Source organism: Rhamphochromis sp. 'chilingali' (genome assembly GCF_963969265.1).
Source record: "Rhamphochromis sp. 'chilingali' genome assembly, chromosome: 22".
Classification (NCBI taxonomy): domain Eukaryota; kingdom Metazoa; phylum Chordata; class Actinopteri; order Cichliformes; family Cichlidae; genus Rhamphochromis; species Rhamphochromis sp. 'chilingali'.
The window spans coordinates 7,516,996-7,537,643 of record NC_137950.1 but is presented as its reverse complement, the minus strand read 5'-3'; the positions used below and the strand labels follow the sequence as shown (position 1 = coordinate 7,537,643).

General features: G+C 39.2%; 1 protein-coding gene across 2 annotated transcripts in view; it reads right to left on the bottom strand.

The window, feature by feature from the left end:
* slc39a11 (solute carrier family 39, member 11) overlaps positions 1 to 20,648 on the bottom strand; it is a 184,013-nt gene that overhangs the window by 135,958 nt on the left and 27,407 nt on the right. For both annotated transcript variants that reach the window (XM_080873647.1, XM_080873648.1), the window contains exon 4: positions 10,482 to 10,640. In XM_080873647.1, the coding sequence (XP_080729773.1) occupies positions 10,482 to 10,640 (159 nt within the window). The remainder of the gene's footprint in view (positions 1 to 10,481; positions 10,641 to 20,648) is intronic.

Sequence of the window (20,648 nt, the reverse complement as noted above, 5' to 3'; positions counted from 1 at the left end):
TGGAGGACGGGGCTGTGGCCCCCCCACACTCCCTAGCAGATCATTACATGGAGAAACCTTTGGAATGCAAGCATGCTGATCCACACAGGTATGCACACATGGGTATTCACAGACGCGGACTAAAGCTTTCTTGGCTGCTGCCTCAAAGCACACTGTGCGCTGTCTATCTTGCGTGCTGCACAATATCGTTTATTATTTAGTAAATATTGATATCTATGACTAGCTAGTTTATTGTGATGGTGCTTTGTTTTCTCTATTATTTTGTTTGTTTGTTTTTTTTTCTCCATACAGGTGACCCAAGAGTTCTTTTTTTTTTTTCTCTCTCTTCCCCCCCCTTCTCACCGTCTCTTCTCCCCTTTGGTTTTCTTTCTTTCTCTCCCCCTCTTTCTCTCATTCATTCCCCCTGTCCTATTTATTTAAAAAAAAAAAAAAAAAAATGACAAAGGATGAACTGAAGCTCTGCCATCACGTAATGTCGCATACTGCTGTTTCTGATGTCATTTAGAAAAAGGAAAAAAAAAAAAAAAAAAAAAAAAAAGGAATATCAAGGCTCTTATTATTCCCATTTTCAGAGACAATTCTGATGATTAGCTTTTTCACAGGAACTAAATGTGTGAGAGGGTTGGTGTAATAGATAATGGAGGAGTGGCAGTTCTTTCCTTAATCGATCTGTGCTCAGCTGGGTGTTTTATTCATTGATTTCCTCTTACTGTTCGTTTTTACTGACATTTCTGCTGTTAGACCGTGTGGTACTGTGGCAGCAGTTTATTTTTACTGTGTTTGTGCCCTACCAAAAACATGTACTAACCTGGCATTATCACTCTTAACTCCACCATGACCAACAACACAGAATACCCTGTAAACCTTCAGGCCTGTTAACAGCAATAAATGGTTGTATTAGTAACACACTCTACTTATTAAGGCCCTTGGTCACGAGTCATCAGTTCTGCTGACAGCTCCATCTGAGTGGGAGGACGAAAAGCAAGTAGGTGATATTAGAGAGGCCAAAAGAAGATAATGCTTCTTAAATGAAGCGTCCTAATTTGAATAGGGAATGGCTCATATTTGCAAAAAGCATGCTTTTATTTAATGGCTCCTTAATGGAAATGTGCAGATACAGTCCATCTTAATGGACTGAATCCTATAATAAAGTCAGCAGACTGACGACCACAATAAAGTTCGTTTCATGGGTTCAGTTTTCTACAAACAACTCTTGTGACCGACTGAAGAAATTTGCTTGAATCAGTTGGTATTTCGTGTGCATCCATGTCACTCTCTCACCCAGTCACTCAAGTTGAAGGCTAGAGTTTTAAAACTATTGTGCAAAGTGAGGTGTTATTTTACTGTTAAAGAGATTTATTGTTTGGGACTTTCACGTTGAGTTACCATGACTAAAAATCCCAGTCCAGTAAATGTGTTTGCTGTGCTTTGGTCATTGTTAATCCTCCCCTCTTGGCTAAGTGCCCCCTGAACGCTGTGGACACAAACCGAGTTCTGGTGATATACTGTACAGTGTGGTGTAATGTTCCCACCTCTGGCCAACACTTCCTTTATTCCTGAGGGCTATATGTTGTTATGGTGATGGGTAGCTCAGGTTAGAACAAGGAGGTATGAAAGTAGCGCTGTGTTACTTCAAGTGTGGAGTCACATCAGAGTCTCTTCACGTGTATTGTTAGAGAAGCACATGCGAGAGTTTGAAAACCAATGAGTGACAATGGAACAGGGACGCTCTGCTCCTTTTCTTATTACTCTTGCTCTCTTGATCCTGCCTTAAACTCCATCAATTCTTTCAAGGTCAAGTGCCACTGCTTTCTAAAACCATGTAATCCTGCAATGACTTGCTCCCATAACATTTCTTCTCTCTTAGTCTTCAACCAAAGGACAAAAGATGGACAAAAACTGACAAGAGCTTTAGTAGAACTGAATTCAAGACTTCCATTTCTGTGTTTATCCAACTACTAATAAAACTCAGAAGAAAGCAAAAACAGGTGATTTGTAATCATAGGTTCTTACTGACATAAGGTCAGGTCAGTTTCTATACATTGGTTTCAGACTGAGGGCAGAAGAGCAAGGCTCATACACAGAGTCGAGAAAAAGTGGAAGAATTTTAGACACGACACAGCAAAGTCAGACTTCCATGAAAAATAGTGCAAGGTAAGGTGATGTTACTGAGATGAACCCTTTGGATCAAAATAATGTGGCCACAGAGTAAAACACTGTTATATTATCACAGTACGATTACCATGATAGTGATACTCAGTCCACCACAAGACAATCATAAACACGTCATGATATTGGAGTGACTCAAATAGAGGACATAACCCCCCAAAAAACAGAGACAATAAAGTGAAAGAGTCTTGAACCACACCTCATTTCTTTACATGTTTCCTTCAAGGAGCTAGGCTTTCTTGCAACTGTTATTGGACCTGATCATTTGCAGAGGAATGGCTTTTGATTGTTTGTTTCTTAAGTCCATTAACACTGACTCACTATGAATCATTAAAGCATAAAAAGGCACCTAACTCAAGGGGTGAACCAGTGTTGTGTCTACACAGACAATTTAGCAAAGAACCAATTTTAAATTGTATCATTAGACAGTTTTGTGTTACTAGCAGCCTGTCACAACAACATATCATTGTTCCCATTTCTTCAGATGAATTTGTGAAAAATACAAAAGACGACACAGTTTTCCTGGCATAAAATCATATTTTTGCAACAAGAATGTGATTCACTAACAGTTATTACAAACACAAAAAACCTGGCCTATCTCTGCATGGTGTGCAGTGTGTCAGCCGGTGCTGTTGGGGATCTCAGGGATCTGATCCACCATGCAATACCATCTGGAAAGAGTCTGATTGGCATCAACATGACAATGATCCTAAACACACAGACAATGCAGTAAAACCATATCTGGACAGAAAAACACACAGGAGAACACTATTGGTCAAGGACTGGCCTCCCCAGAGCCCAGACCTCAACATTACTGAAGCATTGTGGGATCATAGTGACCAAATATAGACTTTCAAGCTCGACAGAACTGTTTGTGCCTTAGATACTGCATTCCCATGTACGTTTGCACATGTTTCAATAAATTGATGCACACATTTCCCAGCTTCCTAGAAAAATATATAAATATTTGCACAGTAATGTAGTGCTTTATCACCGTGGTTACATAATATAATTGTTTTTCAAATTTAATAATGTGCCAGTTCACCTAATTAGCCCTGTGATTAGCTTTCTGTCATTTTCCCTTTGTGAGTTTGTTCTTCACAACAAATTAATAAACTTCCAGTTGTCCTCATGTATTTCATAATTGGCACCACAACCAAGAACAGTACCACCAGAGTATTGATAAGGTATCTAAAGGGATAATGGGATGATACATTGCCGTATTCATTGTTTTGCGTCATTGCTACTACAAAGAATAGAAAACAATTCTGCATTCTTATTTCACAAGGGATGGTTGGAAGGATGGAATAATGAAAGCTGTATATAATCCCTAATCAAAACATGGAATAGGATAGACTTATTCCTAGACTACAAGTCACCTTCACCATTTCACATACATTTATTTCATCCTCCCTGCATTCACATTCAAGTAAATCCAGTTTAGAAACACCAGTTAACTGAAAACTGATTTTTTTTTCTACTGTGGGAGGAAGCTGGCGGACCCGGTTGCTCTTTGGTTTGCACTCATTGCTCAGACACACTTAACCTGGTGCATTGTGCTTGTAGCAGTGATTGTCCGGGCTGAGAAAGAAATTTAATGTCAAATAAATCAGTAAATAATGAAAGCAGATGTGTTGTCTTCAGGACATCTGCAACAATAACACCATCTCATTTAATCTAATACTAATTACTCAGCAATTACTTGGCAGGTGTGGAGGTTTATGGTTTTCATTATTCCAGCTCGTGCTTTTTTGATGGAACAAAAACAATCCACCCACAGAGGGTTTATGAATAAACACTGAACCTGCATTACATGCTTCTGAAAACAATGTATTCTAAGAAACTCAGTTACTATTCATGCCCTTCATATTCCTTTAGTTGAAGAGGTGTAAAGCAAAGATGCATGCGAAGAAAAATGTCTTACTGGAACAGATTCACGCTGTCTTGGTCATTTGGTTTTATCACCAAGCTGAAAGGCTCTGTGAGGTCCTTCCTGCTGTCTGCCAACATCACTTCTTTTCTGTGTCATCGTCACCCTGTTCCCATCTCGTACCTTATCACCGTCATCGTTCTCTCCCTGTCAGCCCAAACCCCCCCCTCTGTGTCCATCTTACCCTTTCCCAGTTGTTCTTCTTATTCAGCTTCCGTGTTTGTTGAAGAGCCAGTAAAAGTCAGGCCAGCAGCAGCTGTCCAAACACGGATAGCCCCCCACAGGTTCCTAGTTGATTTCCTGCAAGCTATTACTATTGCCCAACATTTCCACTACTGTCACCATGGTGCCAGTCGTTGGAGGGGGGCTGAACTAGCAGTGCGAATATGTGATAAAATGAAAATGAAGGAGAGCTTCAGGGAGCTGAGGAGAAACTATGAAACTGGAGAATAAGAAATAAAAATGCCCATGAAGAATAAAATGACAAATGTAACGGTTTAAGAAAACAAAAGTCTGTGAAGGTTCTCAGTCATCCAGGTCATCGTAGTCAAAGGAGCTTGCAAAGAAAAGCATCTGGACTTCTTTAAGTTGCTTGAAGACGTTTCACCTCTCTCGGATGAGAGGTGAAACCTTCACAGACATATCTAAATCACAAACTATTTTGTGTGTGAATTGCAAACCTACATTAACAGACCTACTCTCTTACTGAGCACCACAAACAGGTGATACATACAACACGGACTTACTATGGGTTCTTGGATATACTGGCTTTTATGGAGCTCTTCACTTGTCTGCTGCGGCTGGAAAGAACACTTGTGAAATCTAGACAGAGAAGCAAATCAGTGAGCTGGAAAACACTTAAGGGTCTGGCGGTAATTTACCTGTCACAAATATCATTTCACACACTGGATGTAGGAAACGTTTGGCTATCACATAGTATAAATGACACTAAAATATAAATTTGATACAAGGCAGTATCTTTGCCTCTCTCTTAGTCATCTTTTGAAGCCATTGACTACACAGCATATCAGAGGAGTCATGCTGAGTCATTGATCCTTGGGGGCTCTTTGCGTCGCTTTTAAATGACTGAAAATCTGATTGATTTCTACATTTTGTCAAAAGTCAAAAAGGATATGTAATAAAAGTCCACTTGTGGTTCTATGTATGCTGAGATCAACAGAAGACAAATGACTGCCAAGACATTCAAAGATCCTGCAGTCTGTCCATTTTACAGTAAGATTGAACAACAGGAACAGCAAGACAGATGGTCGAGCTAACTACTAGAAACTGCTAAAAAACATTGCTTTAAACACTTGCAGACTGAAACTCCAAACCTTTACTTGCTAAAGACATAACAGTCCAGGCATGCGGGGCAGTTTACACCAATACTCTTCACAATATTCAGTTTGACAGACTCAAAAACATGTTTTAGGGTACTGGACCACCACATGCTGCCAACTCAATGCCTCATCACTTAAGACTATCAAACACAATTAGCAAGGCAAAGAAGCAGTATGAACGCTCACTTGCACTATTCTAGGTTTGAACCTGCATGCTCTTTTCTCTGGCAGCTACAGTTTCTTCTCCATCATCCATCCTCTTTCACTTATTCTTATCAGGGTTACGTAGGGTTGGAGCCTTTCTCAGCTACAATAGGGTACAAGCCAGGGTACATCCTGGGCAGGTTGCCAGTCTTATGAGGGTTAATGACATCTAATATGACACTACATACTGCTTCCCATCTGGGTGAAGGACACTCACAAAAGAGACTATTAATCTCATTAGTTTCAAATTCTAGTTTTAAAAAAGGATTCAATGAAAACATTCTTCCAAAAAATATTCCCTCATTTATTGAAAGGGAAAGTTGCTGTCAACTGTCCACCATCTAATCTAATGAGTGTAAAGGCCAGGGCATATGGGTTACATCATTTTCATACTCATCAAACCACTCGTTGACCCTTCATGCCCTGTGAATGGGATTCTGGAAAACAAGTCCCATCAGCATCAAGACGTTTCATCAAACGTTGATCACGGGTGATCACGCTGAAGAACTTTCCATTTGTTATCAGTGCCCCACCATCTAAGAGGACAAGTTAATCCAAAACAACCACTCAACCACTGCATTCATGATCCCCCAGATCTTACTGAAGGTTTCAACACTCAGGTTTTTTATTTAATCTGTTTTCCGATACACCAGATTTGACAAAAAAACCTGAAGTTAAAAAAGAACAGGCAGCATCACAGCTGCTGTTCAACACCGTCTTCCATTCCACTCAAATGTGAAATAACACTCACCGTGTCTGATTTTTGAATGCCCACCACCTAATTATCTAGCACTTTGCTTTAGCAAAAGGTTTTTTTTTTTGTATTTATAGTTCTATGACTAACCATTTTCTATCTATTTTGGGTCCCTTGACGCTCATACTAACACTGGTAGGGATGCTGTGTATCCACCTGCTAATTTCCTGGATTTAATGATGTGAAATTAGGGACCACGTTTGTAGAGAAAACTCGCCCACAAATCGAGCACAGCAGGTCGTCTTACATGGTAATTAGGAAGTGTTAAATTAAGCTTAAGCTTTAACAAATCTCTGGGATTTGCATTTCCACAAGCAGGTTTGTAAAGTTGTCAAGAGTTTGATGAGCCCACCTCAGAACACATATATGTATCATAAGTCTTACAGCAGGAAATTGGACCAGATTATGAAAGTGTTCTTGGGAGAACACCAGGATGTATTTCATGTTGTTTCCAAGCGCATAAAAGAGTTGTCTAGTTGATAGCTATCTACAGTTTACAATGTACTCTGTGTGTTATGGTGTGTTGAGAATACAATAGATTAAAAAGTCTTTACAGCTCTGAACTCTTTTCACAAACATGTCCCTGCTGAAGCTCTGAGAAATGTTTTTGTTTGCCCATTGCTGTACTTGCTATCTCCTGCCCTATTACTAAGACTACCAGTGGAGTACAGGTATTAAACTGCTGCATGGGTGGCTTACAGAAAGGAAGGTCAGCAGCCCAATTAGCCCCTGCTGAAATGCGAAGAGGTGAAGTGATGGAGTGAAAGACAGGCAGTAAATTATAACAATAGGTGTTTCTTTTTTCTCTCTTCTCCCAAGCAGTAGATTGCTTTTTGTCCTGGTCTTACAGAAATGATTTTTTTTCCTCCAGGAGGAGAAACATTTATCTCATTTGATTTAGGACGGGAGCGTTCACCATCGTTAAATGATCCTAAAATAAAAGGAGTTGCAGTAGCAGTAATGGGACAATGTGTCAGTCTGCACACAGCAGGTGAGGAGAACAGGAAGTCCAGTCATATCTGCCATTTAACTGCTCAATTTTCAAAGTAAAAACCCTTTTTATACTACCCTGTTATACTACTGTCCTGTCGTGACCATTTGCATTTTTTCTTTTTTTTGCACAAACAAGAAAATTAGAAAAACTGTTCTCTAATGTCCCTCATTTATTCTGCAGGCTGTATCTGAAAGATGGCTGACAATTGGCCACAATCCTCTCGTGAAGCCTGAGTGGTTTTGCATAAACTGGAGGGTGGATCTCCCTTTGAAAACGAAGAATAGTATTGGCCTTTCATTCACAAGGTATGCTATCTCTTAAGAACAAAAACCCATCAGGAAAACATACTGATGCCATAGATCAAGGGAGCTTTGGGTTGTTTTGCAGTAGACGTTTATACAATCCACCGTTTGACAGAATGAAGGTTTGAAGCCTTTTAAGGTGCTTCCACAGTGGCTTCCATTTTCCAACCCAGAGGCTATGTCTATCATTTATATACAGCCTATTACTCTTCCCTGATTTCTTAGTATTGAGACGGTCCCTAACTTCATTACCTTTCCCTCACATCAAGTTGCCAGGTTTTAATATCGGATTATGAGGTTCAAATATGCCACACAACAACAGTCAAGCTTTATCCTGCACAATGACACAACTCTGCTGATAACTGAATGAAGGTTATGAAATCTGAACTTAACTGATGGTCTTAATATCAAACCCTAAAAATACAACCCTTGTGTGTTTTCTACATTTTCAAATGTGCATCGTAGATTTGATCAAAGACGCACAACCAAATCTTTGAACGCATGCTTTTCATCACCCTCGCTTTCACTGTTCGTCATCCTCACAGGGATATGTGTGTAACGCTGTGTTTATGCGAGTGCGTGTCATCTTATATGAGTGTGCATGACAGCGACGTTATGCACTCCTTCATATGTAATTCAAGTGATTGCTTCTGTCCTGGTGTGACTGCAGGAGCTTAAGGCAACAGCTGTTCTCTGCTGCTCTGACTGTTGTGGCCGCATCCCACATCTCCCCACTCCACTACTGTCACTCCACATTCCTGTGCTGGCGCATGTCTGAAGGCTCAGACCTGTTTTTTGTATCATTTGAGATTGCAAAAATCTGCATTAACAAGACATGGGCGTTTTTGGAAAGGGTTAAAGGATCGTTAATAAAAGTCCAGCTGTACAGATCAGCTTTGTTGTAATTTGTAGAGGTTTGCAGATCTCTGTCAATGTTTTACACATATTCATATTCTCTCTGTTTCTTTTAAAGAAAGATGAGAAACAGGCTGAGTTGACAAAGTAATAAATGACAAACCAGCTACAGAATTAAGCTTTCCATCATTATAAATCTGTTGGACTGAAGTTATTTACCTTTTCCTGTCCTAAACGTCGCACTCGTGTGAATCTAACTTATTCTGTGAATCTATTCTTCTTGGGACGAAGACTAAAAGAAGACTAAAGCATAAAGACAATAGCCAAGTGGATCAAGTCTGTTTCCAAATGTCTTGCTGACACTCATTCAAGCTGCAATCTGGGCAGTTATTAGGCTGGGTCAACACCTTTGCCATGTTTCTCGAGTTGTTCTCCAGCAGTTTTAAGCATAATGGGATCTGCCGCGGGTGGGGCCACTGCCATCTGGGGGAGTCGATCCAACGCGGGATAGTGCTTGCTCTGCCAATGTTTAGGTGGGCTGTACATGTCAAAGCGATAATCACTTGAATGCCAGAACCCGAAGCTGTCAAGCAGAACACTGGCTTTTAACGAGATGATCAATATCATTCACTTCACAGGTCAGTGGTTTAATGTTGTGGCTGATTGGTGTGCATCTCTTCTTTATCTACCTCCTCTATCTATGCTCAGTGCACTCCCAGTATTGAAAGCTCCAAAAAATCCAATTCCTTTAATGACAACTTGACGCTAGCTCCAAAAATGATTTAAGCTCCCATTTTAAAATCACCCATTTCTATATTTACCCATTTAGAGTTTTATTAAGCCTAAAAGTGAGCTAAAAAGTTAGCTTAAAGTTTGTTTTGACTGAGGTGTCAGTCATTTATATACCATTGAAAGAAGTAGAAAAAAAGAGAAAAAATAAGCTTATAATTTGATTGTCTATGGAAAAAAGCATGCAAATAACATAGTCTGAAAGAAACTGTAATAGATGTCAGGGTAATGTCTCCATTAATGGAACCAGTTCCATGATATTGCTTTGATTTGTTTTTCATGGTTACGTTACCCAAGCTCTTTTCTTGGGTCTATCAGGCTTACAGGTGTGCTGGCCTTTGGCAAAAAAAAAATGTATCAATATGCAAACAGTGAAGTATTTCAAAAGCTATCATCTACAAAAGTTCCCAAGCAGGCAACAAAGAACTTTATATTGATTAATCCTCCGAGATGCATTCTACTAGCTTTGGCCCAAACTCATTTTCTCTGTCATGTTTTCTATTCTTCAACCAGCAGTTGCTCTCAGCAGCAATTATGCTATTATCTAAACCACACAAAAGACCAGTGCAGGCAAAGTGGAACAAAACACAATCTTGGTCCTTTTAACAAGTATGTGTTGCCTCAGGTAACATTAGGCATTTCTGCAGACCTCTCAAAGGAATATGGGTGGCAAATCTGTGCCAAGATTCAACTTTTTCGTGAGTAGAAAGCTCTGTTCTCTGCTATTGTATCATAGAATATCTGTATGCATGTACTAAATTTCAATACTTTAATTATAAGAAAACTGCCATGCTACTCTATGCCCCTTGTAGAAATTTCATCTGTATTAACCTCACTGACCTAGTCCTCAAGGTTTCAAATTCAGATATGCCCTATCTAGGTTAAGTGGGTATTTCTGTTTATTTCTGCATGGAACTCAATTCTTCACATTCACACCACAGTATGTCCTCCATTTCTTCTTCTTTCCCTCATGAATTATCAATAGCTTGCTCCCGTGCGTGGTGATAAGTCTTTGAAAAGTGACCGTGAATACATATAAGCAGACATTAAGAATTGATCAGCACCTGCTACATTCACATCACCACAAGATTATTTTTTGTGCTCTCCAGGAAACATAGAATACTGTATGTGTCAGAGTTCCTACCAGGAAGGGCATGGCAAGGTCAGCGAAGTAAACAAACGCGGCCCCCAGTGTAAATCCTACAGCCACAGGCACGAAAGCAAATGAGCCGTACTTCCCAGAATCCTCCGCCATGTCGATGGCTGGGGCCAGCAGTGACCAATAGGAAGCAGCCAGCATTACCTGAAATACACAGAAAAAGAGGGCAAAGAGGAAATTTAAAAAAAGAAGAAGAATATGAAGCTTGGATTTTTGTGTACTTTTGGTTTCAGTCCAAAAATGCTGTCAGGTTAGAGGGAAAAGGATGGAGGATGCCCTATAGTGCTGTAAAGTCATGAGTCACCCCTCAATTCTTTATATTTTGTTAGGAAAATGGAAATGATGAAATGATAAACATATCCATCCATCCATCCATTCGCTTCCGCTTATCCTTTTCAGGGTCGCGGGGGGCGCTGGAGCCTATCCCAGCTGTCATAGGGCGAAAGGCGGGGTACACCCTGGACAGGTCGCCAGTCTGTCACAGGGCCAACACACAGGGACAGACAACCATTCGCACTCACATTCATTCGCACATTCACACCTAGTGGCAATTTGGATTATCCAATTAACCTATCCCCACAAGCTGCATGTCTTTGGACATGATAAACATATACTACGTGGAAATCCATGGAAATAAATTATATAGGGCAATTCAATCCTTCAACACAGCCTGAACACTCCGAGGCAAGTTTTCTTGTCATTTCCTGAAGTAGTCTTCAGGAATAGTTCTCCAGGCTTCTTGAAGGACTTTCAAAGCTCTGTTGGATGCTGACTGTCTTTGGTCCCGTTCTCTGTCAAGATGATCCTACACTGCTTCACTAATGTTGAGGTCTGGACTTTTTTCTTAAGGTTTTTCACAGGAGCCAAACGTTATTGTAAGCTTTTTTTTTTTTAGTGGTCTTAAGCGATAGTTCTTCAGGTGTTCAGAAGTGCTTTCAAAGTTCTTTGGATTTTGGCTGCTTTTTCACTCATTTTCAGTCCAGTCCTTGCAACAGTAAATCCTTGCACTCAACTCAAGGGATGAACTAGTGTTGTGTATATTTGTAACTGACGATTTAGCAAATAACCAACTGTTAAATTGTTACAATATGTTAAACATAGGATGACAGGCAAAAAAAACTACTTATCAAAAACTCTGCATATTTAAGCAACAAATGTCCAAAAGGAAACGCAGTTGATCCATCTACTGTTCATTGAAGCCTTATCAGAAATGCTGTGAGTGGAAGGGTGACTTCCAAGAAGCATTCTTAAGAAAGAGAAATGGGGAGAAAAGACTGAGGTATGCCAAACATGATGACTGGGGTGAAAAATCGGTGGCAACAGGTGTTATGGAGTGATGACTCTAAATTTGACATTTTTGGTTCAAATCATTGTCAATATGTAATGGGTACAACAGTGAGTGTCTACAGCTATCTGTAAAACACAGTGAAGTTCTATCAGAGTTTGGAGCTGCATTTCAGACAGTGTTAAAATTGATCGGCATATCAACACAGAAGAGTACTCTCAGATTTTCATCACTCATACAACGCCAATACACCAACTGATAAAACCATACCTAGATAACATTTTTTTTTTTAGAAAAACACACATAATGGAACACTTTCAGTCATAGAGCGATGCCCCCAGAGCCACAACCTCAGCATTATTGAAGCAGTGTAAGATCATCTTGACAGAGAATGGCAAAAAAGGCAGCCAACATCCTTCAAGAAGTCTGGAGAGCTATTCCTGAATACTGCATAAAGAAATTAAAAGAAAGCTTGCCCAAGACAGTTCAGGCTATGCTAAATAAAGATGATGATGCCAAATATTGACTTTCAACTCACCAGAATTGTACAAATGCTCGTTTCCCACAACCTGTATCATGTTTGTATGTTTTTAATAAATCAATGCACCAATTTTCCATTTTAAAGAAATAATGGATGACAGGACTTTTGCACAGTACTGTAAAGCTGTCCGTGTAAGCCAATCAAGACATAAATTTAAACTTGGCAGATAGAAAGTTATAAAACAAAACTATCAATCAAAACTTTTCCATTAAAAATCTTCAATCCCAAGAGCTGTTTTATAAAATCCAAAACAGTGTGACCTATAGAAGCTATCATTTATTAATATCAGATTTATCTTATGGAGATTTTTTAGTTGGTTTTATTTTATTGCTTCTTTTCTGTCGCAGCATGGCAGATGAAACTCTGTTGGCAGCGACACTGATCTTTTCAAATTCTTTCAGGTCACCTGAATTGCCTATTTGAAGCATTTCTCTGATCATTCATAACATCAAGACACAACACTCCAGTCTGAAGATCTTCAGTAACAAATGGTGCATAATAATTAACAGTGAACATCAATGTTAACAGCACTTAAAACTGCAATTGAATTCTTTTGAAGTTCCCCAAGTTTTATTGGTGCATGTGTGGATATGTGTGCTGCCATTGTCACTGTGTGTAATTGTCCAGTATTCAGTACCTTAGTCTGTTTGTATAAGCTGTCAAAGTCCAGACAGAGAGAGCAGCACACAGCAGTGCAGCTTTTCAAGCTTAATGTGTGTGTACACAACACATATTCAGCTTCTATTGTGCATCACTGAAAAGTTGCCGAAGCACTTTTTTTTGTCTTGGAGACCCCTGTTGAAGTTATGTAGAGGTGCTTATCAAGCATTGTCAGGTTTGTATAACAATGCCAAAGTTGACTAGAATCCTGGGAGATAAAAGGTTTTGTCTTATTTGTGTTGAACTATCCGAGCTTTGCAGCAATCAAGTGACTGAAAGTGACAAATGATCATCATTTCTTACTCATCAAAAAGATCCCATTCTATTTTCCATCTACACTATAACCTGTCTGACACACTCAAACACGTTATTTTATCCATTTGCCTAAATGTGATTTCTTGCCACTTTCAGATTGGCAGTCAAAAACTACCTGCACTTACTTTTAAAGCTTTCATGACAGAAATGCCATTTATTCTGAGTGCAGCAGCTTTCAAACTGAATACCCAGTCAGCAGCACCATGGAGAGGGAACAAAGTTATGAGGATATAAAAAGAAAGCTCAATTTAAAAGAATATAAATTGCATTTCTTTGTGCCCATGACAGTAAAAAATTATGTCTACGGTTTAAAAAGAAGCCAGAAAGAAACCTAGTGAGAAATTGAACCAAACTAAAAATCCAGTTGAACAATATGGCATTTAATGAAATTAAAGTTATTTCAGTGGTAATACAGTACAATACACTCATTACAAAAACAGCCAAAGAAACCCTTAAAAAAGAAGAAGAGCAGATCTACAGCATTCATTAATGCAATCAGGCCTTCTTTACATGATCTAACTGATCATTTCCAAACTCACACCATGTTTTTAGCCATGTTGGATCCTGATGATGTTTATCAAAGACCTCCATACTAATCCCAGCCCTAAGGGAAGGGTTAGAATCAGGATTTAACACCAGTGATGACTTAGACCTCAAAATGTTAAAAGGCAGCAACATTTCAGCAACTTTTTATTGTAATGTTAGAATTTTCTTTTAGTTACCCTATAACAGGGGTGGCCAACCAGTCAGAGACCAAGAGCCACTTTTTTTTTACTGTGTTACCGCAAAGAGCCACATCATACGCATGGGCACACATGAACATCACCCATCCTTTCCTCCCTCTCTCTCTCTCTCTCTCTCTCTCACACTCACACACACACACACACACACACACACACACACACACACACACACACACACACACACACACACACACCTCTGCTCAGCCAGATTTATTGTAAATGTCACACACCAACATGATAATGACAGAAATGGACTCCTACAGTACTAAAACCACAGGCCAGTCATTTTCAACAATGAACATTGTGTGCACTGTCTCACACACACAAACTCTCAGTTCAACCAAGTCCACAAACAAAAATATAATAATCTACAATAGCATTTACTTTTATAATGCATGTTGTTTAGTGGGACTTCTGGCATTCCTTGCCTTGAACAATCCTCTTTAAATCTGGCTTGTATTCCGTTGTTGTCACTCGAAGCAATTCTTTCACATGTGTGTCAGTCAGAACAGATCGATGCTTTGATTTCACATGTTTTAGGGTAGAAAACACAGACTCGCAGACGTATGTTGACCCAAACATTGACAGTATCTTAAGCGCAGCCCGTTTGACATTGGGGTATTTTTCCATTGGCACACTTTTCCAGAACTCAATGGTCCCTTCCCTTAAAGCAGGTTTCAATTGGTCCTCTTCACAAAGATCGATCATCTCCAACTCAGCCGCAGCTTCATCTGTGACTAGCGGGACTTTCAAACAGCCGGTCTCTGCATTAAATGGGTCGACGAGGAACGTAATCTGTGGCCTTTTCAATTGTAGATCATGGAACCGGGTCACGAAGCTTTCGTGCAAGTTTTCAATCAGCGTTGCATATCTGGCTCTTTGCTTACTCAGGGCAGCACTGGCGACTTGCCCGCTGGCTTTTAGCAGAGTGGGAAAATGCGTTAAATCTCCCTTTTGAATATGTGTCTTGAACAGCTTCAGTTTGTTGACAAACGCAAACACACTTTGCACTAGGTCAGGGAGCATTTTTAACTTACCCTGCAGGGTCAGGTTCAGTCTGTCCAAGTGACACAGCATGTCGACCAAAAAGGCCAGATCCATAATCCACTTGAGGTCCGAGAGCTCGGGATAGTCCTTGTCCTTCTTTTCCATAAACAGTTTCACGGCATCCAAAAGCTCAAAGAAGCGAGAGAGTACCTGGCCTTTTGACAGCCACCTCACAGTGCAGTGCAGTGCAGCGGCAGGTCACCTGGAAGCCCTTGGTCCAGCTCAGCGATGAGATTCTTGAATTGCCTGTGGTTAAGCGCATGTGTGCGGATATAGTTGCCGATTTCCATCACAGGCTTCATGACGTTATCTAAATTCAATGATTTAGACACGAGTTGCTCCATGTGGATGATGCAGTGGAAATTCCAAAAGTCAGGAATAGTTTGGTCAGCTTTGCACAGCCCCACAAGCCCGTTCACAGATCCCATCATGGCTGGTGCTCCATCCGTGGCTATTGCAGTTAATTTCGTTATGGGCAGATTTGCTTTTTCAAATGCAGCCATCATGGTTTCTTTCACATCTATGCCACGGGTTCTGTCTTTTAATGGCACAATATCCAGGAGTTCTTCTTTGATCACACAATCGTTTGAAACAGACCGTGCAAATATTGCCAACTGAGGCTTGTCTTGTATATCACAACTCTCATCCAATGCGACACTAAAATACTCACATGCTTGAAGGTCAGAGTGCAACTGTGATTCAATAGCCGTGTTAATGTCCGATATTCTGTGTTCAACAGTGTGGCGGGACAGTTGGACGTCTGATACCATGCGTTTTAATTTGTCGTTTTCAGGAGACAAGATTCCAACAACATCACTGAGGCATTTTTTAACGAACTCCCCTTCATTGTATGGCTTTTTAGCCCGTGCAATGTTCCAAGCCAGCTGATAGGATGCGAGCGTTATGGTCTCTGACCGCTTCGTAAATTTTTGGAAAAACTGTATCTGCTTTTCTGCCTGACTTTTCAAAGTGGCCAACTCGTGCTTGCGAAGTTCAGTCCCTTTTGGAAATTCCTGGTCGATGTTAGCATGGAGTGAGCTGAAGTGGCGCTGAAGATTTGAAGCTTTGAAATGCGCTAATGACGTCTGACATATAAGGCAGAATGGCTTACCATTGCGTTCAACAAAAAAATATAAACTCTCCCACTCTGTTAAAAACGTCCTGTGTTCATCTTCATATTTTCTTTTTGCTGTGCATTTTTTTCCTGCCATTTTAAGGGCGAACTTGCTCCTACTGGGAAACTTTGCGGTATTTTCATCTCACACACATGCGCATTTGATGAAAAATACCGTATTGAACTCAAGCGAAGCGAACGCGCACATTTTAAAACAACAACATAAAAAAAATCAAAACACAAACATAAACTTTGATATGAACGTAAGAGCCGCATGAAACCAGGCAAAGAGCCGCATGCGGCTCGAGAGCCGCGGGTTGGCCACCCCTGCCCTATAAAATGCAAATGATTGGCTGACTTCTTGGTTGAAGAAGAATGACCAATTTGATACACTCACATGTATGACTGAAGTTTTTTCCTCTTCTTCTAACTGGAAAAACTTAATGAGAAGAAGGGTTTTGCCAGTGAAACTGATTACAGGGGCCACGGCACTGAACTTAATGGGGGCACTGGTTTTAAATGTGTATGATTATACCAGCAGCAGCCTGATTGCTGATTACAAAAGAAGCTCCCTTTCTCTGCTGTTCCACTTCAATTGCTTTCCAATTATAACTGGTAGTTTTAAGCAATCTGGTTGCTAAGCAAAAGCAACTGGTTCTAGTGATAACTCAAAAAGTAGGACCTTTTCGTTTGCTCCTCTGTTAACTTGGAAACTTCTTAGAGGCTTGGCTCATTTTGACAATTTGACCTCACACCTAGTTGCACCAGCAGCATAAGCCATAATCACACCAGACATTTTTCTTTTTTCATCTTCAACACTAGGTTTCATCACATTCAATTTCCATTCCCTGAGTAAAAAGAATGCAATTTTGCGCCAATTAAATTAAGCCCAGTGAGCTATCTAAATATTACAGCAGCAATCCAAAGTCAAAGTGCAATGAGTAGAAACGCTTTTGCTGCACACAGATATCAAGCCTCAGGTGCACAATCTTTGCATTTGTTATGTGAATGAGAATTCAAGCACGGTCAACCAATTACATTTCAAACTCTGTTCACCACTATTTATCTTACATCCACTGAAGCCTAACAAATAGTCCAATATTAGCTGTTTCGAAATGTATTAGTATCTGCATTTATAATGGGCGAAAAATTAAAATGTAAAAAGTAAAGAAAACATGGAAGAACTCTTCAACCATGTTGATGTTGTGTAGTTTGTCCACCAGAAGGCCCCCTACAAATTTCCAGAACATGTGTTTGAAACACACAAAAACACAACTAGCTGATCTGAGTTAGACAGCGTAAGTAAAAACTAAGTACTCATAACAAACGTTAGGGGACTATCTTTATATATAAGTTCTGAAAGAAAGAACTATCAGCTGATATCAGCATCAGTCTTAAAAATCCTATTGTGATTGGGCTCTAACAACCACTATATAATATATTAAATAGGTGGAAGTGACTTGAGAATAGTTTTGACAAAATGAAGAAAAAGGCAAGAAATCAAACTACGGACATGTACAATCAACCTATTTACAAACTTGTGCATAAGATGACTGGTGTTATAAAGAGAATTACTAACTATTATAAATTATTTCCACACTTAAAGTACAAACTACAGTTAGCTACACCTTAGTGGCAAAGAACTTGAATTAAAAACACACACATATATTTATAAATTCACATTTATCCATTTAACTCGCATTCATTTATTTTTTCACATTTAGACTATTTGTCATATCCTTACATTCTTTTGAGTGATGAGCTAAGTGGATAATAGTTATAGCTTATAGCTATTTTTAGCACAGAGACATGAAAGTTTTTACTCTGTTGATACCGAGTTTTATTTCAAGCTACATTTATAAATTCTACTTCTCAAACAAATAGTACTGATTAATGAAAGGGGTAAAATAATTAACAAAGAATATAATCAATGTAATCATTAACTGAGTTTGCTGTAATGTATCTAACTGATGCTCTAAAAACATGAATTTTCTTTGATTGTCATACTAAAAATCACTTCACGAGCTTCTCAACATAGCCACTTAAAAAGAACGCACTGATTGTGAAATCGTGCATAATGGTGTTCATACTATTGTTCATGCAACTTTCATATTCAGTTGCTAAAAAAATGATTCAATACTGCTTTTAGTTTACAAAGTTTAGTTACAAAGATCATTGTTCCTTCTTTTGTTTACAGCAGAAGGTTATGGGATCCGTTGTTATTATGCTATTTATGTGTAGAGTGCACTACAGCAACTCTAGCCTAAAGGCCAATGGTATCACAAGTACTTCATTAAGTACTAAGATCTCAGTGGTTTGGGGTTTAATGTCAGGATCATTACTTTTCAGCATCACATAGTCCAAATCATGCAGGAGCTTATCGATTACTAACTACTTTTAGATGGGGTGAAGTTTTTTATCTACTGCCATCCTGCTGTATGATGTCTTTAACTGTTTAGGTGATTTCTTCAATCAATAAGTCTGACAGCAATCAGGCCTGGCTGTCAGTAGTGAAACTGATTTTTTTTTAACTGTACTTAGTTAATTCATGAGCTAATAAAGACAGACAATAATTTTTCACAAGTTCAGATAGCATTTTAAATCATCATTTAAAAATGGCTTTTTGTATCTACTCGAGTTATCTGTCTCTAATATTAAAATCTATTTGATGATCTGAAAGTGTGACAAATATGCCAGAAAGGGACAAAGTAAATTGTGTACACAAGGTAAAACAAGATTTGTACAATTCTAACACACTGGAAAAATATTTTTCAACATTTTTTTAAGTAGTCTTAAGGAATAGCTCTCCAGGCTTACTGAAGGTCGTTTCAAACCTCTTCTTGGGGTGTTAGCAGCCTTTGAATGTCTACTCAGTCAAGATGATCCCACTCTGCTTAAATAATGTTGAGGTTCATGCTCTGAGGTGACCAATCAATGGCTGATAATGTTCTATGCCATGTTTGCATGCAATGTTTTATGCCAAAAATGCTCTTGTGCATTTTTGCATACCTCAGCCTTCTTTCCTGGTTTGGGTCCCTTCTTAACAGCTACTCTTCCATTGATGCTGCTTTCACATATATATATCTACTAGTTTTTAGGCCTGGCACTTCTTCTTTGGACCTCCACTTATCGAGTTCCTCAATTTTGTTCAAATGACACACTGAACACCATGCTGGGATATGATAAGTTTTTGGCTAATAGCACTTCTTGGAATCATCTTGTTGGAGCAAAAACAATGTGTTATGCTTGTCAAACTGTTTTATCTTTGATAAATGGAGACAAACTGTGTTTTTTCTTTGCTAAGTTTCCAGTTCTGTATAACACTGGTTCATCCTTGAGTTTGGTGCCTTTTTATGACTCATGACTCATAGGTCAGAGTTAAGTGGCTTAATAAACAAACAAAAAGAAACAATCCTCTGAAAATGGCAGCCAATGTACAAAGAAAAAGGACCTTAAGAAAGCCTGGAGAACTATTGCTCAAGACCACTTTGTTCAAGGGAGAATTGTGAAAAGACTACAACGCTCTGGCCGTAGCTCAGGAGGTAGAGCAAGTTATAAGTTCTCTACTAATCGGAAGGTTGGCTGTAAAAAAGTGCATGTATGAATGAGCCTGAATGGGTAAGTTGTACACAGAGCTTCAAATCCTCAGACAGCGTGGAAAAGTGCTATGTAAGAACCAGTCCATTTACTATTACTTAAAAATCAAGATGATGTTATTTTTACTTTCTCTTGGTTTCTCTTTTTACCTTGTTTTAAAGAAACTGAGTGAACTGTATGTTAAGCCCACTTTCACCTTCACTCCCTCAGGCCTTAATAATGTTACACAACACATCTATGTAACACACAGCAATCACTTTCCAGAAGTATTTGGACTGACATTCATGGTCTCCAGAGAATGTTTCATAATGGTTTTGGTGACTCGTAGTCTGCTTGTTCTGGACCCTAATGTCTTTATCTCCAGGTGCAATTTTGACAATATGTCAAAAAAGCATATCAAATGTTTAAACTGATAAAATGTACCATTTAAAGAAAAAGATCATTTTGAATTTGATGACAGCAACACATCTAAAAAAAAGTGTAGCATCCGCCTTTCTTTTAACAACAGTCTAGAAATCTCTGGGAACTGCGGAGACCAGTTGCTGGACTTTCAGGAGAACAATGTTTCCTATTCTTGTCTGATAGGATTCAGCTACTCAACAGGCCTCAGTTCTCCTTGTTATGTTTTTCATTTTTTGATCTTTGTTTGGTAAATGGACTGATTCTTATATAGGTATTTTATATTCTGCTTAACCACTCAAATTTCTTTATACAACATGCCTCACACAAATTCATGCAAACACTTTTTTCTACGCATAAGTACTTTCTATCTAATATCCACATACATTCACACTGCGAGGAGGTCAGAATCTTGCCCAAACTCTTTTAATTAGCAGTGGTATGGTGTTTG